General features: G+C 57.5%; 1 protein-coding gene across 1 annotated transcript; it reads right to left on the reverse strand.

Annotated features, from left to right (window-relative positions):
• Positions 1-5,357: 5,357 nt before the first annotated feature.
• LOC102022049 lies at positions 5,358-11,763 on the reverse strand. The gene is made up of 6 exons (XM_005375988.2): positions 11,669-11,763; positions 10,810-10,911; positions 10,502-10,667; positions 10,098-10,311; positions 8,237-8,874; positions 5,358-8,115 (listed from the first exon to the last, which is right to left on the reverse strand). The coding sequence occupies exons 1-6, from the start codon at positions 11,761-11,763 to the stop codon at positions 7,549-7,551; spliced, it is 1,782 nt and encodes a 593-aa protein (XP_005376045.1). The 3' UTR covers positions 5,358-7,548.
• Between the last annotated feature and the right edge of the window lie 13,255 nt (positions 11,764-25,018).

Here is a 25,018-nt window from a genome sequence, read left to right on the forward strand (position 1 = left end):
TGGAGGGAGCTGTGTGTGAGCACCGGGACGATGGCGATGCTCACGGGTCTCTTTCCCAGCAGCCTTCCAGTGGCTCCGCTTCGGCTGGGTGCGGAGAAACCCCTCCTCGCCCGGCCAGGGCAGCTGCCCCTGAGGTGTCTGACGGTGACACAGCCCTCCTCTGGGCCACCAAAGCCCAGACACCGCGGGAACAGGATCAAGTATTTATCTGGGAGTGGGGCCTTCCAAGGGAAACACAAAGACAACTTGGGGTTCCAGCGGAGTTCAAAGTCTTCACCCCAGGAGCCAAAGCAAAGCAGAGTCTAGGGAAATCAGGCTCTGCGGAAGTGCAGGGACCCCGAGCTGATCACCTCTCCCAAGGAGCCTGCGGAGAGTTGATCACCTCTTGCAAGGACTCTGCAGCAGGGTCCCGGCGTGAGGACCTGAGGTGCTCAGAGCTGCTGGCAGCTGGGCGGGGCTTATGGGATGGTGTTGGAGTGGTGGGGGGTTAAGTAGTTTTTCTAGGTGCTACGGAATAATGAATTCCGACTCCAAGACTTTTTATACCAACCCAGCCATTCCTCTGCTCTGCCCCCTTCTGTCCTCTGCCTGCAGTTCTCAGAGCCCTACCTCTCACAGAGGAGAGACTCACATAAGGAGCAGGGAAGTCCCAAAGTCAAGGGTTTTGACGATTATCTAGGAGTTCTGGCTGCCACAGAACAATTGGTTTGGGGACCACTCAGTGGCCTCTGCAGAGAAACTGGCAGGAGGAGTGAGGGCTGGGAGGTGTTACAGGCAGCTGTTAGACAGAAATATTATAGGCAGTCCGACAGGGCCAGGCCCTCGAAGGAGCCAGTGCAGGAGGCGGGATACCTTGCAAAGGGAGAGACAGGCACTTCCACTGTGGGCCAGACCTCAAGACAAAGGATTAAACAGATGCGCCCACACAGCTCCCTAGGCGTGGACATCAGGGATGATATTCTAAACAGGCATTAATCACCTTGAAAAAGCCAGGAAGAGCCACCAACCCCCTCCAGGAAAAGCCCCTGTTCTGTATTCATGCCCGCTTGCTGCGTGACTCGCTTTCCCATCTGATCCTGATTTAATCAGTTTTACCTGAGAAATTAGACTCATAATCTTATTGGCTGGCCATACTTTTGTCCCACCTCCTGTCCACCTAGCGAGCTCCCATGTTTCCCCCACCTTGGACCCACCTCACCTTGTGGTTTTGCTCTATAAAAATCCCTAAAAGAGGCAGAGTCCTGGGCAACCCACTCGGGCCCCCTCTTCTGTCCCTCTCTCAGACAGAAGCTTTCTTTCCCTCAATAAACGTATTCTGCTCTTGACCTCTGCTGCTGTTCCTAAAATTCACTCTTTGATGTTAGAGAACACGAACTCGTCCCAGATATCGTTCAGGTTGGGAGTTTCTCTCCCCTGTATCAGGAGGGGAGTCAGGAGGCTGAGGCAGGGGGCACAGGAGAGGAGGGGAGGGAGGAGCCTCAGATGGAGCCGTAGGCTGGGGCGCTGGGGACGGCGCGGTCTGAGGCCCTCCTGCCTCTGCGCCGACACTGGGCATCCGTGGAGGGGCGGCCTGGTGCCCAAGGGAAGCAGATGCAGCCACGGGCAAGGACCGGCAGCAGATGCAGGGCGGCTCAAATCAGGCAGGGCCCGCAGGACTCCCAGCTGCCCAGCGATGCCCAGGACGGGCCCAGGCCACAGGAGGTCACTGTGTGAGCACCACCTGCCCCACATGGCACAGCCCCGCCTGGGACCCGCTGTGCCCCACCACGTCCTGCACGCACCGCGAAGCCGCTCTGAGTGCTGCAGGTGAGTGCCCTCCCTTACTAAAACCGTGTCTGTGTGCGCAGCACCGCTGACCCTACGGGGCACTCAGAACGCACAGTCAGTTCACTCCTTTATGTAGACTCACTTCCTCTTGAAAAATCTCCTGGAGGCGGCAAGGTGGCTCACACCTTTATAATGGTACCTTTCTGAGGCTGAAGTAGGAGGGTCCCGAGTTTGAATGCAGCCCGGCCAACCTACCTAAACTCTTGTCTCTAGATAGATGATAGATAGACAGGTAGATAGATAGGTAGACAGACACGATAGATAGATGATAGATGATAGACAGGCAGATAGATAGATAGATAGACAGATGATAGATAGATGATAGGTAGGCAGGTAGGTAGATAATACGTAGATAGATAGATGATAGGTACATAAGTGATTGATGATTGATAGATGATAGATAGATAGATAGATAGATAGGTAGATAGATAGGTAGATAGATGGATGGATGGGGGTAGAGCTCAGTGTAAAGGTCCTGGGTTTAATCCCCAGTTTGCAAAAATTAAAAGAAATTGCAACAATAGAGACACCCCCACTACACTGGGAGCTGAGCCGCCCCCTCTGGACGGACCCCATGTGGCGGCCACGTGGCCCACGCCGTGGCCCCTTGTCCTTGTGAGCAGTGGCAGCGCGGTGTGGCACAGAGCGGCGGAGTGCAGAGCCGAGGCCAGGCGCTCCTGGTGTGCACGGGGCTCGGGGTGTGGGGAGCCAGGCCCTCGCGGAGGCGGCGATGGTCAGGGAAGGGCAGGCGTGGCGTCAGGGTCCCCTCTGCAGGGAGCTCCCAGCCCCTCCCCGACCCCCAGTCGCCACTGCCGAGAGTGGGTCCTCTTCCCCAGGGCCCCCAGCCCGGGACACACACACACACACACTCACACACTCACACACTCACACACTCACACACTCACACACACTCACACACTCTCACACACACACAACTTGCACACACTCTCACACACACACTCACACACTCTCTCACACACGCACACACATACATGTGCACGTACACACACATTCTCACACACACACATTCTCACACACTCTCACACACACACTCACACATACAGCAGAGGTAACAATCGCTGCCGCCTGGGGAGAACGGAGACGGCGCGGCCCCTGGTAGTCACCAGGTGCTGCCCTAGAGCCCAGGGAGGCTCAGCACTCCTGCTTGGTGGCCTCCCCAGTTCCTCCACTGTCCCCAGAGGCCGAGCTCAGGCCCTCTGCCTCCCTCCCTCTCTGAAAAAGCACCCTAAGCTGGGTGTGCCGGCGCCCGCCTGTAATTGCAGCACTAGGGAGGCTGAGTCAGGAGGATCAACGTCAGTTCAAGGCCAACCTCTACCTAGGAGTCAAGGCCAGTCTGAACTACATAGAGAGACCCCTTCTCAAAAAAAATGTTTAAATTAAAACAAAAGCACCCAGTTTCTTTCACGAGCAAATGTCTTTTCTTTTGTCCCCTCTTTCGCCACTGGACAATGGGGCGACAGCCGTCACCCCAACTGTCCCACAGGCGCCCCAGTTTCCAAGGCGCTGGGGCCCGGGTTACTTATCGGGTGCCCGAGTCTGGCTTAGCTGCAGTACGAATTATGAGCAGCTTCTGCAGAGGAGCAGGAAGGCCCCTGTGTGTCCCGGCTGCCCGCAGCGCGTTTTTCAGCAGCGGTCACAACCCTGGTGAGCCCCAGCGGCCCCCAGAGTCTGCCGGTGAGCCCGGAGGAAGCTGAGTTTCCAACTCCGAGGCTGCAGCCTTTCACCAGCCGTCGGCAGGCCGAGGGAGCTGTGGGTTTAGGGCAAAGGTTCTTCCTGAGGACATAAAAATCTGGTCCCAGCCAGACCCCTTCCAAAGCCGCCCTCACAGTCCCCTCCTTGGCGCAGGTGATTTCGTGCCCCTTTAAGGTGCTGGCCACGTCCAGCCTTTGTGCTAATAATCAACCGAGGTAAGTATCACCTGGCAGGGACAGAATAGTTTGACGTCATTGCCTCTCTGTTGCTAGGCAACACCTCCTTCTCGAGATGGACCGAACGGGCTAGAGGAGATACCAGAGGGACGCCTCCGATTTCAGGGAAGGGGACGAGACAGGGGAGCCTCTCCTGGGACCACCCACTCAAGGGCCGCCGTTGTCCTCTCCTCCCAAGGCTCAGCTCAGTGGGAGACGCGGCGACGCGCCTGGGTGTGGCCTGGTGTGTGTTACCGAGCTTGGTCCCTGGAGAGGCGCTCCAGTGCCCGCCCCAGGCTGGTCACTCAGCTGTCACCTCGCGACTGCAGGGGACTGTCCCCGTGCCAAGGACGGGGTTTGTGGGCTCTGTCGATGTGCTGGACACCAACTTGAGAGGTGTTGCTTGACCCCTGGTGAGGCCGGTGATGCTTGGATGCAGTGACCGCCATTTCCAAATGCTCGCGGTCACCATGGGCAACGTGGGCACTTGGGGCCCAGGCACTGAACTGCCATGCAGACACCAGGACAGAAGCAGAAAGGTGGGCACCCTGGGGCGAGGCCACCTGGCAGCGAGCTCAGCACTGCTGTTTACCGGGAAACTTGGTCCCTGTTTCCCCTCCCTTTAAAAGGTAGGTATTTCCTCCTCAGAACCTGCCCCACGGAAATGTTTGCACAAAGATAGCCGGGCGTGGCGAAGCATGCCTGTCATCCCCACACTGAGAGCCTGAGGCAGGAGGGCTCCTGTGAGTTCCAGGCCAGCCTGAGCTAGGCGGTGAGCTCAGGACCCTGTCTCTAAAACAAAACCAAAGGTAAAGGAAGGAGGGTGTTTGCGGTCACACTGCTTGGAAACAGCCACGAATGGAAGCCGAAGTAGGAGTGTGCCACTCACACGGGGAGAAGCACTGGGGCAGCCAGCGGGTGACGTCGAGGCCCGTGACAGCGCCACTCGTGGGCAGACGCCACCGTGACCCTCACCCCGTGGACGTGCTGGGCACACGCGTCTCTGGGCAGCATGTGCTCACGCAGCAGCTCGTCCACGCTCACCGGATTCTGCTTGTGAAACACAGATGGTTAAATCACCACCGTGTCCAGATCGGCCGAGCAAGGTCTCCCCGGGCACGTGGGTGCTGCTTCTCCTAGACCCCTTCGAAGTCAGAGCACTTCTCACTTCCAAGGCCTTTCCTTTATCACATTGTTTTGCTGTCATTTTGAGACAGGTCTCACTCTGCAGCCATGCAAGGCTGTGGACTGCTGGGAGCCCCTTCCCCTGGTCACGGGGCCCTCCTTCCAGGTGGGGTCATCGGCACCAAAGACAGCACACGCCCCACAGCCGGGGAGAGTCACTGATGGAGGGCGGGGTCATCCTCCAGCCTCCGCGGCACACAACGCCACGCGGCCCCTGGAAAGAGCCTGGCACATCACTGGGCGTATTCACGAAAAGAAGCCAAAGTCTCTGTGCAGTGACAGCTTGATCACTGGCATAGAAAGCTGGATGAGGAGCACATGGCTGGCTCACTGGTGAGTATCTACACAAAGATCAAAGGAGAAGAGGAAGAAAGGGGAGAAAAAGAAAAGCAAGGAAAGGAGAAGGGAAAGGAAGGAGAAAAAGAGAGGAGAGGAGAGGAAAGGAGGGGAGGGGAGGGGAGGGGAGGGGAGAGGAGAGGAGAGGAATCAGGGCCGGGTGCTCAGGTGGAGGAGCTGCACCCCGGGAAAACCCCCATTCCCTCTGCAGGCCCGGGGCCTGAGAGTGTCCCCAGCTGAAACACAGTCACATGCCCAGAACGACTCTATGAGGCGGTAACAGCCAGGCCTCGGAGTGGGGTCCAGGCACCCCGCATCCGCGCACTAGCCCCCCGGCCACTGTAGCTGCCGCCCCGTCCTCCCCCGCCCAGGTGCTGCCCTGGCGTGTGCAGTAGCTGTGGCGTCCTCTCGCTCACAGTCCCTTGCTGTGACCTCACCCTCCACTGCCGCAGGTCATCGCTTTCCTACGTTTGCGTTTATCCATCCATGTCTTCTTTCATAGAGCCCAAATGCCTGTATTTCTGCTGTTGCTCTTTCTCACAGAAATGCAGCCCTTGTGCCTGGAGGTGGGCCCTTCTCGGTCTGCCCTTGCTGTGGTCCTGGCGCCAGCCCTGGGCAGCGCAGTGAGGCCTTCGCTGTCTCCAGCATGGACAGCTCCCCACGCTGGTCGCTTCCCATCACTGGGCACAGACAGAGGGAAGCCGCCCACAGCAGAGGGCTCTCGGGCCCCGTGCCGGCCAGGGCGCGGGCTCGGAGCAGACACCAGGCAGAAGGGTGTGGTGGAGGGTGGCTGCTCACCTCCCGTCAGCCAGGAGGCAGAGGGGGAAGGGGACAGAAGCCAGAGAGAGTCTGCAAGGCCACGACCGCCGTGACGCGCTCCCTCCAAGGGGACCCTGCCACGGTTCCCACCACACTCCACAGGGCCAACAGACCGCAGCAGCACGATGGGCCCATCCGCAGGGGGAGCCAGAGCCCTGTGATCCAGGCTCCCGAGCCCTGCACCCCGGAGACCAAGATTTCTACCTCCGGAGCTCTCGGGGACGTTCCAGATCCAAACCACATGCTATGAATAGTGTTGCAGCAAACAGACACCTTGGCAGGGCTCATTTCATAATTTTGTGCCTATGTCTTTGGGACAAATTCCTTACTTCCTGTGCAGCTCTAGGCCCTGGGTGCAAGAGCTGCCCTGCAGAGTAGACAGGGCAATGGTGCCTTCCAGCCACTAGGGGGCACTGTGGCCACAGCCTCGCCCATGGCAGGGGCAGGAGCCCAGCAGGTCCCTTTGACACGGGGTCCCCGTCCCTGCCTCAGCTGCGTGATGAGAAGATTCCCATGGTGCTGGGGTTTTGGCTGCCGGGAGGCTTTGTCCATGGAGTGGGAGGTCACAGGGCTAAAGACTGGAGCCCTGAGACGACCGTCTTCAGAGCAGATGTGGTCAGGTGACAGGATGACTCGGTCGTCAGACTGCAGAAGGGAAGGGGTGGGGGACAAGCCAGGAGGCACCCGGAGCGGGGACTCAGCACAGACCCCGCAGCACCCAAGCGCCGTCCCGAGCCCCGCAGGGAGCAGGAGCTGGTCACCGGGCACACTGCTCCTGCCTCCCCAGGGCGGATGTCATCTGGCTGACGGGTCCTCGAGGCGATCTCCGGTGCACACGCCACAGCACACTCCGATCCTGTCCCCGGTGCACACGCCACAGCACACTCCGATCCTGTCCCCGCCTGTCACCTCCGCTCTCCCGCCCCGACGGTTCTGCTGGGACACCCCAGAACCCTCTCTGGAACCACGGGGCCCCGACTGACCCTCCAGCCCTGCGTGCTTTCATCGATCTGCTTCTAGCTGAAGTTAAAATCACTAATTCCGGGCCGCACCGCCGAGCAAGGTGTCATTCGCCTCCCACTGACCTTGCTGCACGGGGCACCGCCGTCGCCGGGCGCGATGCTGACGGTGGCCTGGGTTGCTCTTCGGCGACACGAAGGCCACTCCTACCCAAACCACGACACCTGGCCGGAGCCCGCTCAGCTGTCTGCTGGGTGAGCCCCGGCGTCAGGGGCTGAAAACCCCCATTTTCTGAACATGCGGCCGTGAGGAGGCGTGAGGACGGATCTCGCACCCGCAAGCCGCTGACCAGGGCACCTCCCGCACCCGTCCGCATCGGACCGGCTGTGTCCTCGTCCCCCGCAGTCCAAGCCCTTCCCCCCAGGGATCCCGCTGCCACACGCGGCCGCCTTGTGAATAATTCTCTGTCTTTTGCAAAACTGTCTCGCGGCTGTCACACTGCGGCGGTCCAGGAACGCCGCGGAGGCCCGGCCTGCACCCCACTTCCACTTGCTTGCTCGCTTTGAGTGTGTCGAGCCAGGCGCACACGCCCGTCCCCGACGGCAGGTCCTCCTCCTTCCCAGGCAGCCTCCTCTGCGGGTGCGTGGGCCGTGGGAGGCGCGCTGGCCGCCGGACCGTGCACAGCCCTCAGCCCCGCCCAGCTCCATTCCTGAGCGAGAGCCGCGCAGGGGTCCCGAGAGTGCGCGCGCGGAGCAGCCCCTCCCGCCGGCTGCCCTCGGGCCGGTCTGCCCAGGGGCACCTCTCCTCCGGCCGACTCTCCCTGTGGTGCGCAGCGCGGCGGGCAGTGAGCTCCCCCCGCGGGGATCCCTTCTGCTCTCAGTGAGCGAGGGGGATAAGACGCTGCGTTTGTTGTGTTGCGTTTTGCATCACCTTCATTTCTCAGAAATGGAGGAAATGGAATCAAATGCTGATCATGCCAGCGGGGGAGAGTCCAAGGCGGCCACACCCTTGCTCTAAGCTGCCGGTGCAGGTGAGCGTGCGCCAGCCGGAGGAGGCAAAACTGAAAGAGGTTTGGGGTCTGGCGTCAGGCAGAGGCTGCAGCCCATGGGCAGAGGCAGGGGCCCGGGAGCCCTTCTTTCCCCAGCTTTGGCACCCAGCGCCCTGGGGCCCTCAGGTGTCACCTGGCGTCTGGCTCCACTCCAGGTGTGTTCTGCGGGGTCAGGCCCGGGTCTCTGAGCCGGGAAGACGTGGCAAGGACCAGCCCCTCTCACGGGGAGGGAGGGAAGGGTGGCCCGGCGGTGCCCATTGGCTGGCACCTGGCTGAACCTGAACCCCGGCAGCCCCGACTCAGAATCACAGCTCCCAGCAGAGGGAGCCCTGTACCTCGCCTTGCCAGGGGAGGCCCAGTTTTCACCATCCTCAAGGCCACAGCGGCCTCCAGGTCCGCAGGCCAGCAGCACCGGCAGCGGCACCCCACCTGGAGGGACGGGGGTAGCGGGGTGGAGGACGACAAAGCCCGGCTCGCGTCCTCTGCACACGCACACGCTCAGCACCTTGGGCGGCAGGAACGTGACCCGCGCATGCTCCGCCTCTGCCTCAGCCTTGCGACTGCGGAAGAGAAGTTTTATTTTATGTTTAGCAGAAGTCCCTGCTGAATCCCTGCCGAACACCTCGGGCACAGCGCCCGGATCCCGGCCGTCCTGCAGCCGCCAAGTGCGGCTGAGCAGGAGCCGAGCAGGACTGAAGGGCCTCAGGGCCGGGGCAGCTTGAGGACGGGGTTCTGACCCCACGGGGCAGGTGGGGAGCGTGAGCAGCGCCGCTCAGAACCGTCTCGAGGGAACGCTGGCCACGCCCGATGACGTCCTCGGCCCCAGCACCTCGGCAGCTGGGGGACCTGGCCTCAGCCTCAAGGACGGCACCTGGCGGCCTGTGCCCTGGTCAGGAGGGCAGCACCTCCAGAGCCCCCTCTTGCCCTCAAAGACTCGTCTTGGTGCCAGGACACAGAAATGTGTCACCGCCTCCAGCAACTCCAGCGAAAGAGGCCACGCCAGGCTGTGACACAGCCACCACAGATGTTCCAGGGGAAGGAGGCACAGTCCTCAGCCCCAGGGACAAACCCACGCCACCCGGTTCCTGCCCTGGAAGAGACCTGTGGGTGGGAGGTGGGGACAGGTTGGGTGGAGGCCCGGTGAGACCCCCCCCACCTGGAGGGCTGTGGACCTCCATGTGCCCTTGCTCCGGGCTCTGGACAAGCTGGGAACTCAGTGTCCCCTGAGCTTACGCGGTGGCTGCTCCCTTACACACACGCGCTCAGCACCTTGGGCGGCGCGTCACCCGCTGTGCATCAGCCTGGGCCCCGGCTCTCTCTTACTCACCCTCTCGCCACCCTGCCCCGAACCCCTCTGGTCCCAGGTTCGGTGCCCGAGCCCTGAGATGCACCCGGCTTAGCTCTGTGCAGTGAACCCTGGGGTCCAGGACACATGGGATGAGGTCCCAGGAGTGCGCTGGTGGACACAGCCTGCACGGCTCAGCCAGCGGAGCGTGAGGACGAGACCGGCTGGCCTCCTCCATTGCCCCTCCAAGCTCAGACAGCTCCACAGACGTGCAGAGAGGACTCTAAATGTAGTCAGGGGCACCATCCAAATGTGTGGCTCGGTGGAGCAGGGCGGTAGAAGTGGCCCTGCCTCCCGGGGCCAGCACGAGGCCCACCCAAGGGCAGCACAGCAGCTGCAGAGGAGAAGCGGGGACCGTGCAGAGGGCCCGGTGGGGCGGGCGGGGCTCCTCCGTCCCCAGGGACCTGGGTGGGGCGGGGGTGGCAAGGTGGCTGCCGCCCCAGATGGCCACAGTGAGGAGCAGTCTCCCCTTCCCGAACGTGGGCAGAGGGCTGGCCCCGAGGGTGCCCACATCCTGAGCCCACAGCTGTGTGTGGCATGCTGCATAACTGAGCACTGAAGGGGCCGATCAGAATATACAGTGAACGTTTAAATTAATAAGACGCATTGAAGACACACTGCCGCATACTCCCCCTGGCTTTGAACACACTTATCCCATGGTCCCGGCCACGTCCTGCAGCAGCTCTGGAGTCCTCTTTCCTGAGCGTCTTTAGCTGGGCCGTCCTGGCTGCCTCGATGTCCTCAATTGACACAAAATCTTTCCCCCTGGCGGTCATTCTGACTTTGGAGAACAGTCGGAAGCACAGGGTGACAGATCGGTGGCTGCGGTGGACGAGGACGCGGCGTCCTGTGTTCCCAGCAGACTTCCCCGGGGGGGACGCTCAGGGGCAGCCCTTGCTCAGCGCAGAAACACGCTTTGGGCTCCAGGCTCCCGCCCCGTCACAGTTACCGTTCCCCTTCGCTCTCTCCTAGCTCAGTTCCCCGGGTAGTCACAACCAGGTAAGATGGAGGGAAAGTGGGACTCCGTGGCTAATTCCTGATAACCCTGGGCACCCGGCCATAGACCGTGTTTGCCTCCCCTGGCTGCCACCAGCCATGCGGCTTGGAACAGCGCAGATCAGGCTCCCCAGCCCGGAGGCGGAACTCCAGCATCCAGGGGCCGGCAGGGCCGCGCTCCCTTGAAGGCTCAGGGGAGGGTCCCTGCTGGTCTCCGCCGGCTCTTGGTGGCCAAGGTCAGTGTCCCCTGGCTGGAGAGCAGTGGCCCTGCTCTGCCTGCTGTCGCACGGTTGTCTTCTCCTTGCGGGTGTCCTTGAGCCTCTCTGTAGAAAGCACCTCTGCAGCAGAGCTGGGGCTCACCTCACCCGTGAGGCACTCGGTCAGTCCAGCGTCCACAGAGACGCTCCCCAGCTCGGCTCAAGTTCTCAAGTTCCGGGTCTGGACAGGACACAAGACACACGCACGTCCTAGGTGCAGGGATGCATGTGAGAAGCTGGCACACAGCTCCTGCCCCTCCACCTCGGTGGCCTGTGGTGGGGCCAGGGCCGAAGCACTCTGAGTGGGCTGTGGCAGGAGGCCACGGTAGTGCCCGCCTGTCCCAACACTGATCCTCACTTCTATCCCTGGTCTGTACTGACTCAGCCAGGGCGGGTGGCTCAGCCCAGCGTCTCCGTGGGTGCTGGGCCAGCCGGGAGCTCTGGGCAGGGGAGCACTCGTGTCCAACCCCGCAGTGGGACAGACACATGGACACAGGCAGCTGGACAGCTGGGCACTTGGGGACAACCTGAACACAAGGAAAGAAGTGCTCATGATTCCACCTGGTCACTTCAATCACTGGTGAAGGTCGGGGCCCATGTCCCTGAGAGGAACAGGACGTGGCCGCCCGAGTCTCTGTCTGTCCACAGCTAATGATGCCCTCTGCTGTGCTGGGCTCAGTGTGAAACGGAAGCTAAACCAAGCGGCTTCTGAGTCCTCCCCACGCCCTCAACAGCAAGGACAGAACCCATGGCTTCCCAGGCTTCCGACCCAGCTCGCGCTGAGCGGGTGACTGCGAATGAAAGCCACCCAAGCTTCTCTCCGGCCTGGCCCTGCTGCTTTATAAATAAAGTTTTATTGAAACAAAGCTACACACACACACACATTTAGCCTCTGCACTGCCATGGCAACTGCAGTGAGGGTAACAGAGAAGCTGGAGGAGGGGAGAGGACGCCCTGGCCTTCACACCATCCCCTGCAACACAGTGAGAAGTTCGCAGCAATGCGCTCATCACTGCTCCAACTGCAGACCACCCACAGGGACACAGACAGCCGCAGGACCATCGTGCTATGCTCCCACGCTGGATACCACCGTCGTGACCAGGGCACGGAACCCTAGAGGGGACGGGACGCGGGGGCCCAGGGGCCGGTGAAGTCCTAACCGCCTGCGGCCCTCACTGCCACTCGGCACCCTGTTCTCTGTCACCTCGTGGGCCGCGGTGGTTCTGTGCTGCTGCCTGGCCCCCTAGAAGGTCTTGTAGTCCCTTCTCGGTATGCCGATGACCTTGAGAGTCTCCAAAGTCACCTTGCCCCCTGCGCTTTCGGCTGAGCCCCTGTACTGAGGACCACCGCTGCTCAGACCCTTGCGGCAGGCAGGAACCACAGCACACAGAGATGAGCTTGCAGGACCACTGCATCTGGGTCAGGTTTTATTATAAGAAACATCGACTTATTGAAAACCACCTCTGCTATCCCAGAAACAAGGGGGAAGGGCTGGGGAAGCGACCCTGGCCTTGGGCATCAGGTGGCTCCAGGTGCCTCTTGTGCGGCCTCCGCAGGGCTGGCTGGAGCACTGCAGCCTGGACGTCCTGCCTGTTCCCTCTGCAGATGCTGGAGGCTGTGCCTGCCCATTCCTCATTTTGCAAAGGCTATGGAGTCCAGGGTCCTCTGCTCTGCACTGAAAACACAGGGACATGGGACATGTGACACTGACTTTCTCTGAGCTCTACCAGCCATGCACCTTAACCGGCCGCCCTGCCCTGCAGGAGATCTGCAGCTGACGGTCCCGTTCACCTGCACTACCCTCCCCCATCTCTCCTTCTTCCCTTCCCCCTCCCGTTCCTGCAAGATGAAAGAGTCGTCATAACAACACTGAGTAAAACGGCATACAGGACGCCCAGCTGGACGCCACTCCTACCTCCTCCTGTGCAAGTCTCTGCTGTCCAGTGCCTTTGTTCTACGCCCAAGGAGTGTTCCTGCCGGCTGGTTGACCGGCAGCAGCAGCAAAGGATCCGAACGTAGACACAGGCGGCACCACAGGTGGTTCTTACAGCTCTTATAGCCGGCAGAGGCTCCGGCTTTGCTGGGAGCAGGGTCCCCACCTGCAAGCTGCAGAGGTGAACAGGGGGCTGGAAGGGGACGGGGCACAGGGCAGGCTTGCTGGGCCTCTTGGGCGGCAGGCTGAGGGGGCAGACTCCTGGGGTGCCGAGCTTCACGCGGAGGGCCTGGCCTGTGCCCGGCGGGCTTGACGGGCCAGCATGAGCCTTGGGGGCAAGGAGTCATCAGTCTCATCTGTGATGTGACCTTCAGAGTCCAAGGTTTGGGCAGCTGGGGGCAGCCCAGGGCAGGGCGGGGGGGGGTGCCCCAGGGTGGTCTCAGGCTTGGGCCTGTGCCTGGGGTTCAGAGTGAGAAGCTGGCCGAGGTGGCTTTGCACATCCAGGGAGCGTGGGCAGGAGGCTGCCCGTCCCTCCAGGACCCTCCTGCCCGCAGCTCCAGAAGGGCATCCGCGGGAAACAGCAGGGTGCACAGGATGAGCCCAGGCTCTCGATACGCGCCTCGGGGCTGTCACCCTCCTCCACCGAGGGAGTTTCTGAGGGGCAGCACGGGGCAGAGCCACAGACCAGGGCCAGCTCCTGCCCCGCGGGAGCCTGGCGCCCAACCCCAGCTCCGCGGCTCTCCTGTTGCCCTTCACATCCAGCACAAAGTCCCCCAGGCCTCGGTCCGGGGGTGGCCGCCCTCAGCACGGCAGCGGCGCAGGGTGCACAGGCAGCCTCGGCTCTAGCCCCCGCCGCACCCCACGGCTGCTAGGCCAGGCCGCCTGTTTCGATGGTGGGAAGTAAGTCCAGCTGCTCAGAGAGCTCGGCCTTCACCGCAGCCCCGGAAGCAAGCAGGAGCCCGCCTGTGTCTCAAGCAGGACTTCACGGCCGCCTCAGTCCGCGGCGCAGGTGCTGGGCCAGCGTCGCTGGGCACGCTCGCGCTGTCTGAGTCCTTGGATCCCAGTATGGTCCTGGAGGGGCCCTCACAGGAAGGGCAGCTGTGGGCCCTGGCCTGCTGTCCCCTGAGCGTGGCCACCGCTCTGGCTCAGCATCCCGGACACAGTGCCGGCGATGTTCCCGCCGAGCTCCACGGCACACTGATGCCGCCCGTCTGCTGCAGCGCGGGGGCTCTGTTCGGGGATGGGAAGCAGTGATCACACGGCGCTGCAGAGCGTTGCCACAGCCCCGGAGCAAAAGTTCCCGCGCTCGGACTGCCCCTCCGCCCCTCCCCGCTCCCGATGCCTGGTCACACCCTTCCACGCTCTGCGAGTTCAGCTTTCTGGGAAAGGCTGCGCTCCTAAGCATGAGCGTGTATTACACGTTTGTCCCTGCCGGCTTCCTTCATTTTGCACAATCAGCACAAGACAGTGTGTGAGAAGATGGACGTGTGGCTTCACCTCACCAGTCCTCACCTCTCACTGTGCGTATCTGCAGGTCCAAGCACCACCGTGTGCACCCTGAACACATATACTTTTGTTACTTACACCTCAGTGAAGGTCAAGCCGAAATAAAGAATAAAACAAACAAAACACCCCCAGTAAGCTGTCACTGGACGGGAACTTGTTTACGGTCTCATCCAGGATCTCTCCTGACAAATAAGCGACCTGTCTTAGTGCGTGCTGCTGTAACCACGCAGTGACTCACAAAGCACAGAAGTCCACTTTGCCTGCATCGTCGAGGCCCAAGACCCAAGCACCAGCCCCTGTGCACAGAGCGGGGCCTCTGGGCAGCGTGCGGCCTCCTTGGCATGGGCTGCAACCCTGCTCCACTGCAGAACCTCTCACCCCATCGCCCCTCTTAACAGCCCCGATCAGCTGGGAAGTCCCAAGGCCACACATGGGAGTGGACACACTCCAGCACCCCCACACACAGAGCGAAAAGCATGCTCAGCGACAAAACAGGAAGTGCCCTCCGCACTGCACCCAGGGGGCGTCCCCGGGCGCTGGCCCCCTCGGGGCACACGGGGCTGTTCTGCTCTTCCATCTCAATGAGGAAGGCATTAAAGAAGAGAAAAGGCACTGTTCTGACTTGATTTTTGTTTTGTTTTGTGGCACTGGGGATTGAAACCAGAGTCTTTGCACTGAGCTACGTCCCTAGCTCTTTTTTTTATTTTGAGACAGGGTCTCGCTAAGTCGATAACTGCCCAGGTTGGCATCAAAATTGTGATCCTCCTGCCTCAGCCTCCTAGGGTGCTGGAATTACAGGCTTGTGTCACCACGCCAGCAAAGGGCCAGTTACTGAAAAACAAGCAAGTCATTCCCCATGCACAGACAGCATGCTCAGAATGAAGAGGAAGCAGTGAGTACTCAAGAGAGAGTGCGGACATCCACCAACCACACCGACTAAAAGTGAAATGGCAAACAGCAGATGAATGGCCGCACCAACTCACAACAGCTGAATTTTGGAAGCAGCCTAGATGACCATCAGCAGAGGAAGGGATAAAGAAATGTGGCATTTATGCACAAGGGAGTTCTACTCAGACATAAAGAAGAATAAACTTGAGGGATTTGTAGGAAAGTGGATGCACCTTGAGACCACAGTGATGAGTGAAATAAATCAGCTATCCAAGCTTAAATATCCCATGGTTTCACTTGTACAAGAAACCCAAGTAGAAACAAATTAAAGAGCAAAATAAAGGATAAGAGGAAAGTAAGACAGCTTTTTGCAAAAGGAGAGAGGGCCAGGAGAAGGAAGCTCACAGCCAGTCCCCGCGATGCACGTGATCGCTGTGGAGTGCGGACAGGGACTAATAAACAAATTGTCCTGAAATCCTACTTATCAGGAAGGAGCAATTAAAAATAAAGTCTGCAGGCGAGGTCATGATGCGATGCTGAGAAGGAGCTGGGTAACTGGTGTGAACGCTTTTCCTTGTGAGTGGCGCCTCGGCTACGTGCAGACCTGATTTGACAACACGTACACACAGGGACTAGACATACACATGCGAGTTTCCTCCCCGCGTCCAGAGGGCCCAGGCGCGAGCAAAGCCAGTTAACAGCAGGCGGCTCCGAGCCCGGTCTCTTACACCACCACCAAGACAACCAAAGGGGGCACTTCCGGTCACTCCACGGCCTGGAGAGAACCTGAGGTTGCACTCCCTCCTCACAACATGGCGGGAGCCAAACAGGGCGGTAGCTCAGAGGGGAGTACCTGCCCAGCCTGTGGGAGGTCCGGGGCTCCACCACTAGCACAACCAGAAAGAAGTCTGCTGAACTGAGAATCAACAAATCTTACACGTGTCAGAAAGTTCAGGACACGGGGATGACCACTGCCCCCAAGACTGGAGAAGCAGAAGAACACAGACAATCACAACACTCTAAAGCAGAAACTGAGAGGCAGGTGGACGCGTCTATAAGTTTAGGCCTGAGAGGGGCCTGTCGCCAGGGAGACCTTCAGCTGGTGAGATCTCGTTCTAGGGTCCTTCTGGGTTCTCAGGGTGAAGACTGGAGACAAGCGCTCTCATGCCCCAGGACCTCACACACAGGGCATTAGCACCTCCGTGGCAGGGCCCTCAGCTGTGTGTCTCGCTGCCAGGCAGCTCTGACTTGATCGTGTTACATTCCTGCCAGCTTGAACCAGAGGCTGTACAAGCCAGTCCCACCAGGAGGCTTGTACCACCCACCACCCAACGGGACAGCCGCACGTGCGCCCCAGTGGTTTGAGCTGGTATTGAGCACAACTCCCAATAGCAGAAGGAACACGACGCACACCCTACAAGTCTGATGGAAGGCAGCTAGCACTCAGGCACGGGAACACAGGGCGGGTGAAGCATCGTTCTGAAAGACATACGGGAAATCTCAAGAAGCTTAAACATGTTTTGAACTGAAGAACACAGGACACCAGCACCACAACTTACACGTGGTATAGCAAAATCACTGTGGATGGGTGAATCAGTCAGGGTTTTACTGGGGAAACAGATACAACACAAGATGTACAAATGTGCAAGAAATTACAAGATTGGCTTACGACGATCAGCCAGAGAGCTGTATGAGGAAGCGTGCAGAGGGTGCCTGCACACTGAAGACCGAAGGAATCAGTCCAGGGTCTGGAGTTCACTGCAAAGTTCCATGCAAGTCTGTACCAGGAGGCCAATGAGTCTGCGACGGAAGGCTGAAGGATCCAAGGCAGAAGCCAAAGAGTCTGCACTAGAAGCCAGGAGACGAAGTTCAAGCTGAAGGTGAAGACTGGAGCTCCTCCAAAAGAAATAGAAGTTCCTCTGTCCTTCCTCGTTTCCCTTTTATATCATCTTGGTGATGATCCACGTACAACCTATGGCTCCTCTACACCCTAGAGTGTGGAATTGCTGAGCCAAGTTTAGTTAAGTTTCTAAACTTCTCAAGTTGACACAATCAATCAACCACGACAATCCACCCCTTGTCAACTTGGCAACCAGACACATTTCTTTAAACCAATCCCCAGATACAAAGACATGTATATAATTGTGCCTAACATGTTATATCTATTCATTGTACAAATGGAAATGCATTTGATAGATGCATTTTTTAATAAATGCATTTGGGTAATCCCCTTACCCAAACAGAATGTAAATTTTCTTTGGTTGATGCTTACATTTATAATTTCATAACTTGAACATTATAACACAGGTCTAACAATCCTGAAGAGCCAGAATTAAGTCTATCAATGTTATATTATATTAACACAATATAGGGGAGAAATAGTACCATTATAATCCTCTTTTCTGTAGTTGGTCACAGGGTCATAGCTGGTATTTAGAACTACCTTCTTCCACTACCCATTCTGTATTCCCTTGACCTTCAGCAAGCACCTCAGCAGGTCTTGGTTCTTTTCCTGGTGGAGTGACCCATACCTTCATTCCTGAAGGCTCTGGGCCATTTGTCATTGTGCCTGTATTAGGTTGTAGTTTCCCACTGACTAACAACAGGGCAAGGTAATACTAAAAGGCACCTAAAGGGATCTCCTGCATTCCACGTGTATTCTTCTTTTCCTCCACTGTGGAGCAGTAGTCCAATTTCCCCTTGATCATCTGGGTCAATCACCCCTGACAACACTGTGACTCCCTTTTCAGCTTGTTTCCTCAGAGGCGTGAGGAGACCAAAATGACCAGCGGGAAATCTTAGCTTCCAGTTCAATGGTATCATTGTTGTGCTTCCTGGTGCAAGCCTTCCCCCCTCTGGAACTAAGACTTCTAAGCCAGCAGAACATAAGGTCGTGGGGACAGGGAGCAAAAAGTTTGCTAGTGGATCACTAGGGGTAATGGTGAGTGGTACCATTCCTACTTCCACCCCTTGATTCCTGGACCCATGAATCCTGGCAGTGGGGGACACAATGTCATATAGTGGGTGCTGATTCAAAGCATATACAGCCTTTTGAAGCACCTTACCCCAGTCCTGCAAGCTATTGCCACCTAGCTGACACTGTAATTGTGTCTTTAAAAGACCATTCCACCTTTCTATCAATCCAGCTGCTTCTGGGTGGTGAGGAACATGGTAAGACCAATGAATTCCATGAGCATGGGCCCATTTCCTCACTTCTTTGGCTGTAAAATGTGTTCCTTGGTCAGAGGCAATGCTATGTGGAATCCCATGATGGTGGATAAGGCATTCTGTGAGGCCACGGATGGTAGTTTTGGCAGAAGCATTATGTACAGCAAAGGCAAATCCATATCCAGAATACGTGTCTATACCAGTGAGGACAAAGCATAGCCCCTTCCATGATGGAAGTGGTCCAATATTATCAACCTGCCACCAGGTCACAGGTTGGTCACCACGGGGAATGATGCTATACCGGGGACTCAGTGTTGGTCTCTGCTGCTGGCATGTCGGGCATTCAGCAGGGGCTGTAGCCAGATCAGCCTTGGTGAGTGGGAGTCCATGTTGCTGAGCCCACGCATAACCTCCATCCCTGCCACCACGGCCACTCTGTTCATGGGCCCATCGGGCAATGACAGGGGTGGCTGAAAGGAGGATGGCCACTATCCACAGACCAGGTCATCTTATCTACTTGATTATTAAAGTCCTCTTCTGCTGATGTCACCTTTTGGTGAGCATTTACATGGGAGACAAATGTTTTTACATCCTTTGCCCGCATGGAGAGGTCTATCCACATACCTCTTCCCCAAATACCTTCGTCACCGATTTTCCAATTATGTTCCTTCCAAGTTCCTGACCATCCAGCCAGACTGTTGGCTACGGCCCATGAGTCAGTATACAGTCACACATCTGGCCGCTTTGTCTTCCAGGCAAAATGTACTGCCAAGTGCACTGCTCAAGTATGGCTCAAAAGATGGCCCACTGTGAATGAGCTAGAGACGCCTGATATTCCATGGTTTACTATTGATGAAGGGATTCAGAGGCTTAGTGAAATGGGAATGGTGGAGTGGATCTGTCGTGTCAAACCTAATCCTCCACATTGGGATGATCCAGAAAATATACCCTTCACTAACACCCTGAGAAACAGATTTGTGAGGGGAGCACCAGCATTCCTGAAGAGCTCTGTCATTGCTCTTCTCTGTATGCCAGACCTTACAGTGGGTGCCGCGGTTACTCAATTAGGAAATTTAAGGTCAGTGGGCTTGATTAGACCCCGGAGCAGCAGAGGTCAAGTGGCAGCACTTAATCGTCAAAGGCAGGGTCCACGCACTTACTATAATGGACAGCAGAGGCGGAACAATGACGAGAATAATCTGACACATGCAGACCTATGGTGTTGGCTGATTAGCCACGGTGTTCCCACAAGTGAAATACATAGGAAGCCTACAAAATTTCTACTAGAGTTATATAATCGAAAAAATTTAAAGGCAAAAGAACAGAAGCCTACCTCAAATCATGGTAACAGGTAATCATGGCCCCTCAACCAGTTCCCAGATTTGAGCTAGTTTACAGACCCAGAACCCCTTGAATGACGGGGAGGCCAGGTCCCCTTGGGGAAGGATCCTGATGGCCCCAAAATTTATACAGTTAGGCTTTCTCCCATCCTTCCCCAAAGGGACCTAAGGCCCTTTGCTCTAGTGACTGTACACTGGGGAAAGGGGAATGATCAGACATTTCAGGGACTACTAGACACCGGTTCTGAACTAACACTGATTCCAGGGGATCCCAAACATCATTGTGGCCCTCCAGTAAGAGTAGGGGCCTATAGAGGTCAGTTGATCAATGGAGTTTTAGCAAAAGTCTGACTCACAGTGGGTCCAATAGGTCCTCGGATCCATCCTGTAGTCATTTCCCCTGTTCCGGAATGTAGAATGGGACAGATGTGCTCAGTACTTGGCAGAATCTTTACATTGGCTCCCTAACCTGTAGTGTGAGGGCTGTTATGGTTGGGAAGATCAAATGGAAACCATTAGAGCTACCTTTGCCTGGTAAACTAGTAAACCAAAAGCAGTATCACATCCCTGGAGGGATTCCAGAGATTAGTGCCACCATCAAGGACTTGAAGGATGCAGGGGTGGTGGTCCCCACCACATCTCCATTTAATTCTCCCATCTGGCTGGTGCAGAAGACAGATGGGTCTTGGAGAATGATGGTGGATTACCGCAAACTAAATCAAGTGTTGACTCCAATTGCTGCAGTGGTACCACATGTGGTTTCCTTGCTTGAGCAGATTAATACATCTCCTGGTAGCTGGTATGCAGCTACTGACTTGGCAAATGCCTTCTTCTCCATACCTATCCATAAGGACCATCAGAAACAATTTGCCTTCAGCTGGCAAGGCCAGCAATACACCTTCACTGTCTTACCTCAGGGGTATATTAAGTCGCCAGCCGTGTGTCACAACTTAGTTCGCAGGGATCTTGATCGCTTTTGTCTCCCACAAGATATCACACTGGTCCATTATATTGATGATGTTATGCTGATTGGGCCTAGTGAGCAGAAGGTAGCAACCACTCTAGATTTGTTAGTAAGGCATTTGAGAACCAGAGGATGGGAAATAAATCCAACAAAAATTCAAGGTCCTTCTACTTCAGTCATGTTCCTAGGAGTCCAGTGGTGTGGAGCATGCACAGATAGTCCTTCTAAGGTAAAAGATAAGTTGCTGCATCTGGTTTCCCCTATGACCAAAAAGGAGGCACAGCGCCTAGTGGGCCTATTTGGATTTTGGAGGCAACATATTCCTCACTTAGGTGTCTTACTCCGGCCCATTTACCGAGTGACTTGGAAAGCTGCTAATTTAGAGTGGGGCCCAGACCAGGAACAGGCTCTGCAGCAGGTCCAGGCCGCTGTGCAGGCTGCTCTGCCCCTGGGGCCATGTGACGCAGCAGATCCCATGGTACTTGAAGTGTCAGTGGCAGGAAGAGATGCTGTTTGGAGTCTCTGGCAGGCCCCCATAGGTGAATTGCAGCGGAGGCCTTTAGGATTTTGGAGCAAGGCTCTGCCATCATCTGCAGACAACTACTCTCCCTTTGAAAAACAGCTCTTGGCCTGCTACTGGGCCCTAGTGGAAACTGAACACTTGACCATGGGACACCAGGTCACCATGAGACCTGAGCTGCCTATCATGGCCTGGGTATTATCCGATCCACCGAGTCATAAGGCTGGACGTGCACAGCAACAGTCCATCATTAAATGGAAGTGGTATATTCGTGATCGAGCCAGGGCGGGTCCAGAGGGTACAAGTAAAGTGCATGAGGAAGTTGCCCAGATGCCTACGGCTCCTACGCCTACTGCACTGCCTTCTGTTTCCCAGCATGCACCTATGGCCTTGTGGGGTACCATATGATCAGCTGCCAGAGGAAGAGAAGGCCAGAGCCTGGTTTACGGATGGCTCTGCACACTATGCAGGCACCACTCACAAGTGGACAGCGGCAGCATTACAGCCCCTTTCTGGGACATCCCTGAAGGACAGTGGTGAAGGGAAATCTTCATAGTGGGCAGAACTTAGGTGTAGTAGATTGATAACTGGTGGTCAACTTATAACCCCCAGCTGAACTGAGTGTGGTGCTGGGTGTGGGAGGCCCACCTGGGGACTGCTGCCAGCAGCATGAGAGGCAGACCTGGAGAAGCAGCAGCAGGCTGCTGGGAGCTGAGAGAGGCTGTTGGGAGCTGGTAGAAACTTTGGGGAGCTGGCCTTCCTGATGAACTCGGCTGTTTTCATCCTCTGAGGAGCTCGGGACCTTGCTGGCACTGAGAATGGCTTCAGTTCACTTTGGAGAGCTCTGGTCCTCACTTTGAGCATAGCTGCCTGGTTCCGGAGGGGAAGATGGTGCGCTGCCGGCCTCCTGGAGAAGCTTGCTGCATTGGCTTCCCTGATGGGAACTCGGCCATCCTGATCATCGGAGGAGCTCGGGACCTCACTGTTGCCGAGGACGGCTGTGGTACCTTTTAGGGGAGCTCTGGTTCTTCCGAGCATCACTTCCCGGCTCCAGTGCAGATCCCTCAGCCTGCTAGCACAGGTCCTTCATCCTCCTGGCACAGACTTCCTAGATTCCACCACTGACCTTTAGGCCTTCCCAGCAGATCTGTGAAACAGGCCTGCATGAGACGTCATAGGCTCTGGGCCTCCAGTTGGCTTCATGGGAGGCACTGTCATGAGCTCTAGGTCCTCAGCTGGACTCATGGAGGACATTGTTGCAGGATCCAGGCTCTCAGCTGGATTCCTTGGTCTTAGTGTGTGGACAGATTTCCTGCACTCTTTTGTATATTGTTCTTTGGGTGACTATTGTAAATAATCATATGAAGTATGTGTCCTATATTATATTGTTCCCCTTGCAAAATAAGCCCCAAACCAACACAACGGGGAACTGTGGCACTGACAACGCACAGGGGAGGAGACAGGTCTAAAGCCAAGATGTTAAACTTGCAACTTAGGAGATTAGAAAATGAGGAGCAAGTTAAATCCAAAGTCAGCAGAGGAAAAGCAATAATAAAAATAGTGCAGAAATGAACCAAAATGAAAACAGAGGATCAAAGATAAATCAAACAAACAAAAATCTGGTTCTTTAAAAGAAGCCAAAAACCAGTGTGCCGCAGCTGGGGCTTGTGCCCTGGGCCCGAGGTCCCCAGCAGGGCCCATGGTGAGAGCTGCCTCACTGAGCCCAGCTCCTGAGGTCTCGGAAGGGCCAGGCCTGGCAGGATTCTGTTCCTTCCACCAGGAATAACGTGCTCAGTGTGCAAAAGTGAGCCAGTGTGTAAAACCTTCACATAGGCCAGGCACAGAAAGAAACACAGCGGGATCGCACTCGGATGTGACAGCTAAGAAGCCCAGCTCCACAGCAGGAGAGCAGCACAGCGGTCACCAGCGGCGAGGATAGGGAAGGGGACAGAGGGGAAGGACAGCAGGTGCCAATACAGTGAGACAGGAGAGAGTCCCGGTGTCCTCCGCGCACCAGCGTGACTCTGGTTCACAAAGGTTCCTTGTACATTCTACAAACAAGAGAGGAGGCCAAGCTCTGCCCCAAAGAAATGACAGATGTTTGAGGAGAAACACTCCCTGTCCTGACTGCATCCCGGTGCGAATTAATAGATATGTACACTTAGGTGATAAAAGTGAAGCTAAATGACAAAAAATGTAAACTTTCAGGATTTTATCTTGACAGGCAGGAAAGCAGCGGATTTCCTCGAGCACACTGATCTGAGGCTGGGAAGGGACCCCCTTTGCCCTGCCGGAGCTCAGGGAAGGGGCGGCAGGGTGGGGTGTAGGGCGGCCCAGCTCACCTGGAGGGCGAGGCAGCCGCAGGATCTTGACGCTCGCTGGGGAACCAGGAAGAGGCATGGGCTTCTGCTGTCAGCCCAAGGCCATGGCACTGCTCAGCGCCGCTCACAGCGTTCCTGTGGGAGGAGGGCCACATGGTCACGAGGGATCAGCCTTGGTGGGACAGGCGTACTGGGCTGGGCCCCCTTGCTCACACCGGGTTTCACACACAATCACATCTCCTTTTCACTGCAAAAATTATGAGTGTGAGTCCCACATCACAATGCACAGGTGTCCTAAGTGAACAACGCCACACCTTCCCCACCCCACCCCACGCCACAGCCCACACACCCAGGCCCAGAAACGCACTCTCTCCAGCCCCCCAGACCCGCTGTGCACCCTCCTGCTCGCTGCCCTCTCTCTGACTGGCACCAGGACTCCTCCTGGGGCTGTCTACAGTTCCCGCACAGGGCTCCTGAGCGTGCCCTTTGGGGCCTGGCTCCGGTCCAAAGGCGTCCCTGGATGGCTGGGGATTTAGCTCAGCGGCACAGCGGCTGCCTAGCAAGCGCAAGGTCATGAATTCAATTCCCGGTACCAGAAAAAAAATAAACAAATAAACAAAAAAAGACAAAGGTGCCCCTGAGAGCCCCATCCTCTGTGCAGTCTGCACCCTTCACTGGTTTCCACAGGGCGCGCCACCTGTGAGCCTGGACCTCCGTGTGTGCAGGCTGGGTGGGCCTTTCTCCTGGAGGACACAGCTGTCGGTGTGGCCCTCGGACAGGGACCACTTGGGGACGGTCATGCAGCCTGCAGCTTTAGACACGGCCGCATCTCCCCAGACACCGCATCCATCTCTACAGCTGCTCGAAGGGCCTCACACCCCCGACCCTGCTTCCGGTCAGTTTTGCAGTTAAGTTTGTGAAGGCACATTTACCTTGCTTCAGGTAAAGCAGGCACACATACAGTCCATACCTGCACAGTTCAGGGGCAGTAGGACTGCTTACCGGGCTGGGAACATCACCCCCAGCTGTCACCAGGTCTTCAACCCTTCTCCGAGAAGACTCTGAACCCATTCGATGGTGAACCCCACACAGGGCTGTGAATCCCACACCGGGCTGTCCCCCCTTGGGGACAGAGACCTTCCCAAAGGCAGAGACACAGCCAGGAGCTTCCACAACTCTGTCCACCACCAGGAAGGCCAGCGGCAGCCACGGCCCTGATGCCATCCTGGGGGCCACCCACCCGAGAGACCGAGTCTCCCTTCCGGGCGCTCTGCCCACCGCCCCTCGGGCAAGACCGAGCCCGTGGATACCGAGTCCACGGGTCCTCCTGCGGGGCAGCGCCGCAGCCTCAGTCCTGACTCCATCCCCGCTGAGGAGCAGCTCCCCTCGCGCTCCCTGGTCCTCGGCAGGGCTTGGGCGGTTGGAAGCGGTCCCTGGCTGCGTCCTGGTCCCGCGCAAGTGGCCGCTGTCCCCGCCCTGAGGCGCGACCCTAACTGTCCCCAACCGCCATTACCGGCCCCAACCGCCGGGGCTCCAGGGGAGACGGGGCCGGGGTGGGGGGTGGGCATCGGGGTGCGGGGCAGCCGCGGACTCGAGTCCCAACCCCAACCCCACCCCGCCCTCGGCCGGGCAGCCCCGAAGCTGGAAGTCGCGCACACCGAGTCCCAACACGTCCCC

The sequence above is a fragment of the Chinchilla lanigera genome, unplaced genomic scaffold (assembly GCF_000276665.1).
Source record: "Chinchilla lanigera isolate Chin_1 unplaced genomic scaffold, ChiLan1.0 scaffold00006, whole genome shotgun sequence".
Lineage (NCBI taxonomy): Eukaryota > Metazoa > Chordata > Mammalia > Rodentia > Chinchillidae > Chinchilla > Chinchilla lanigera.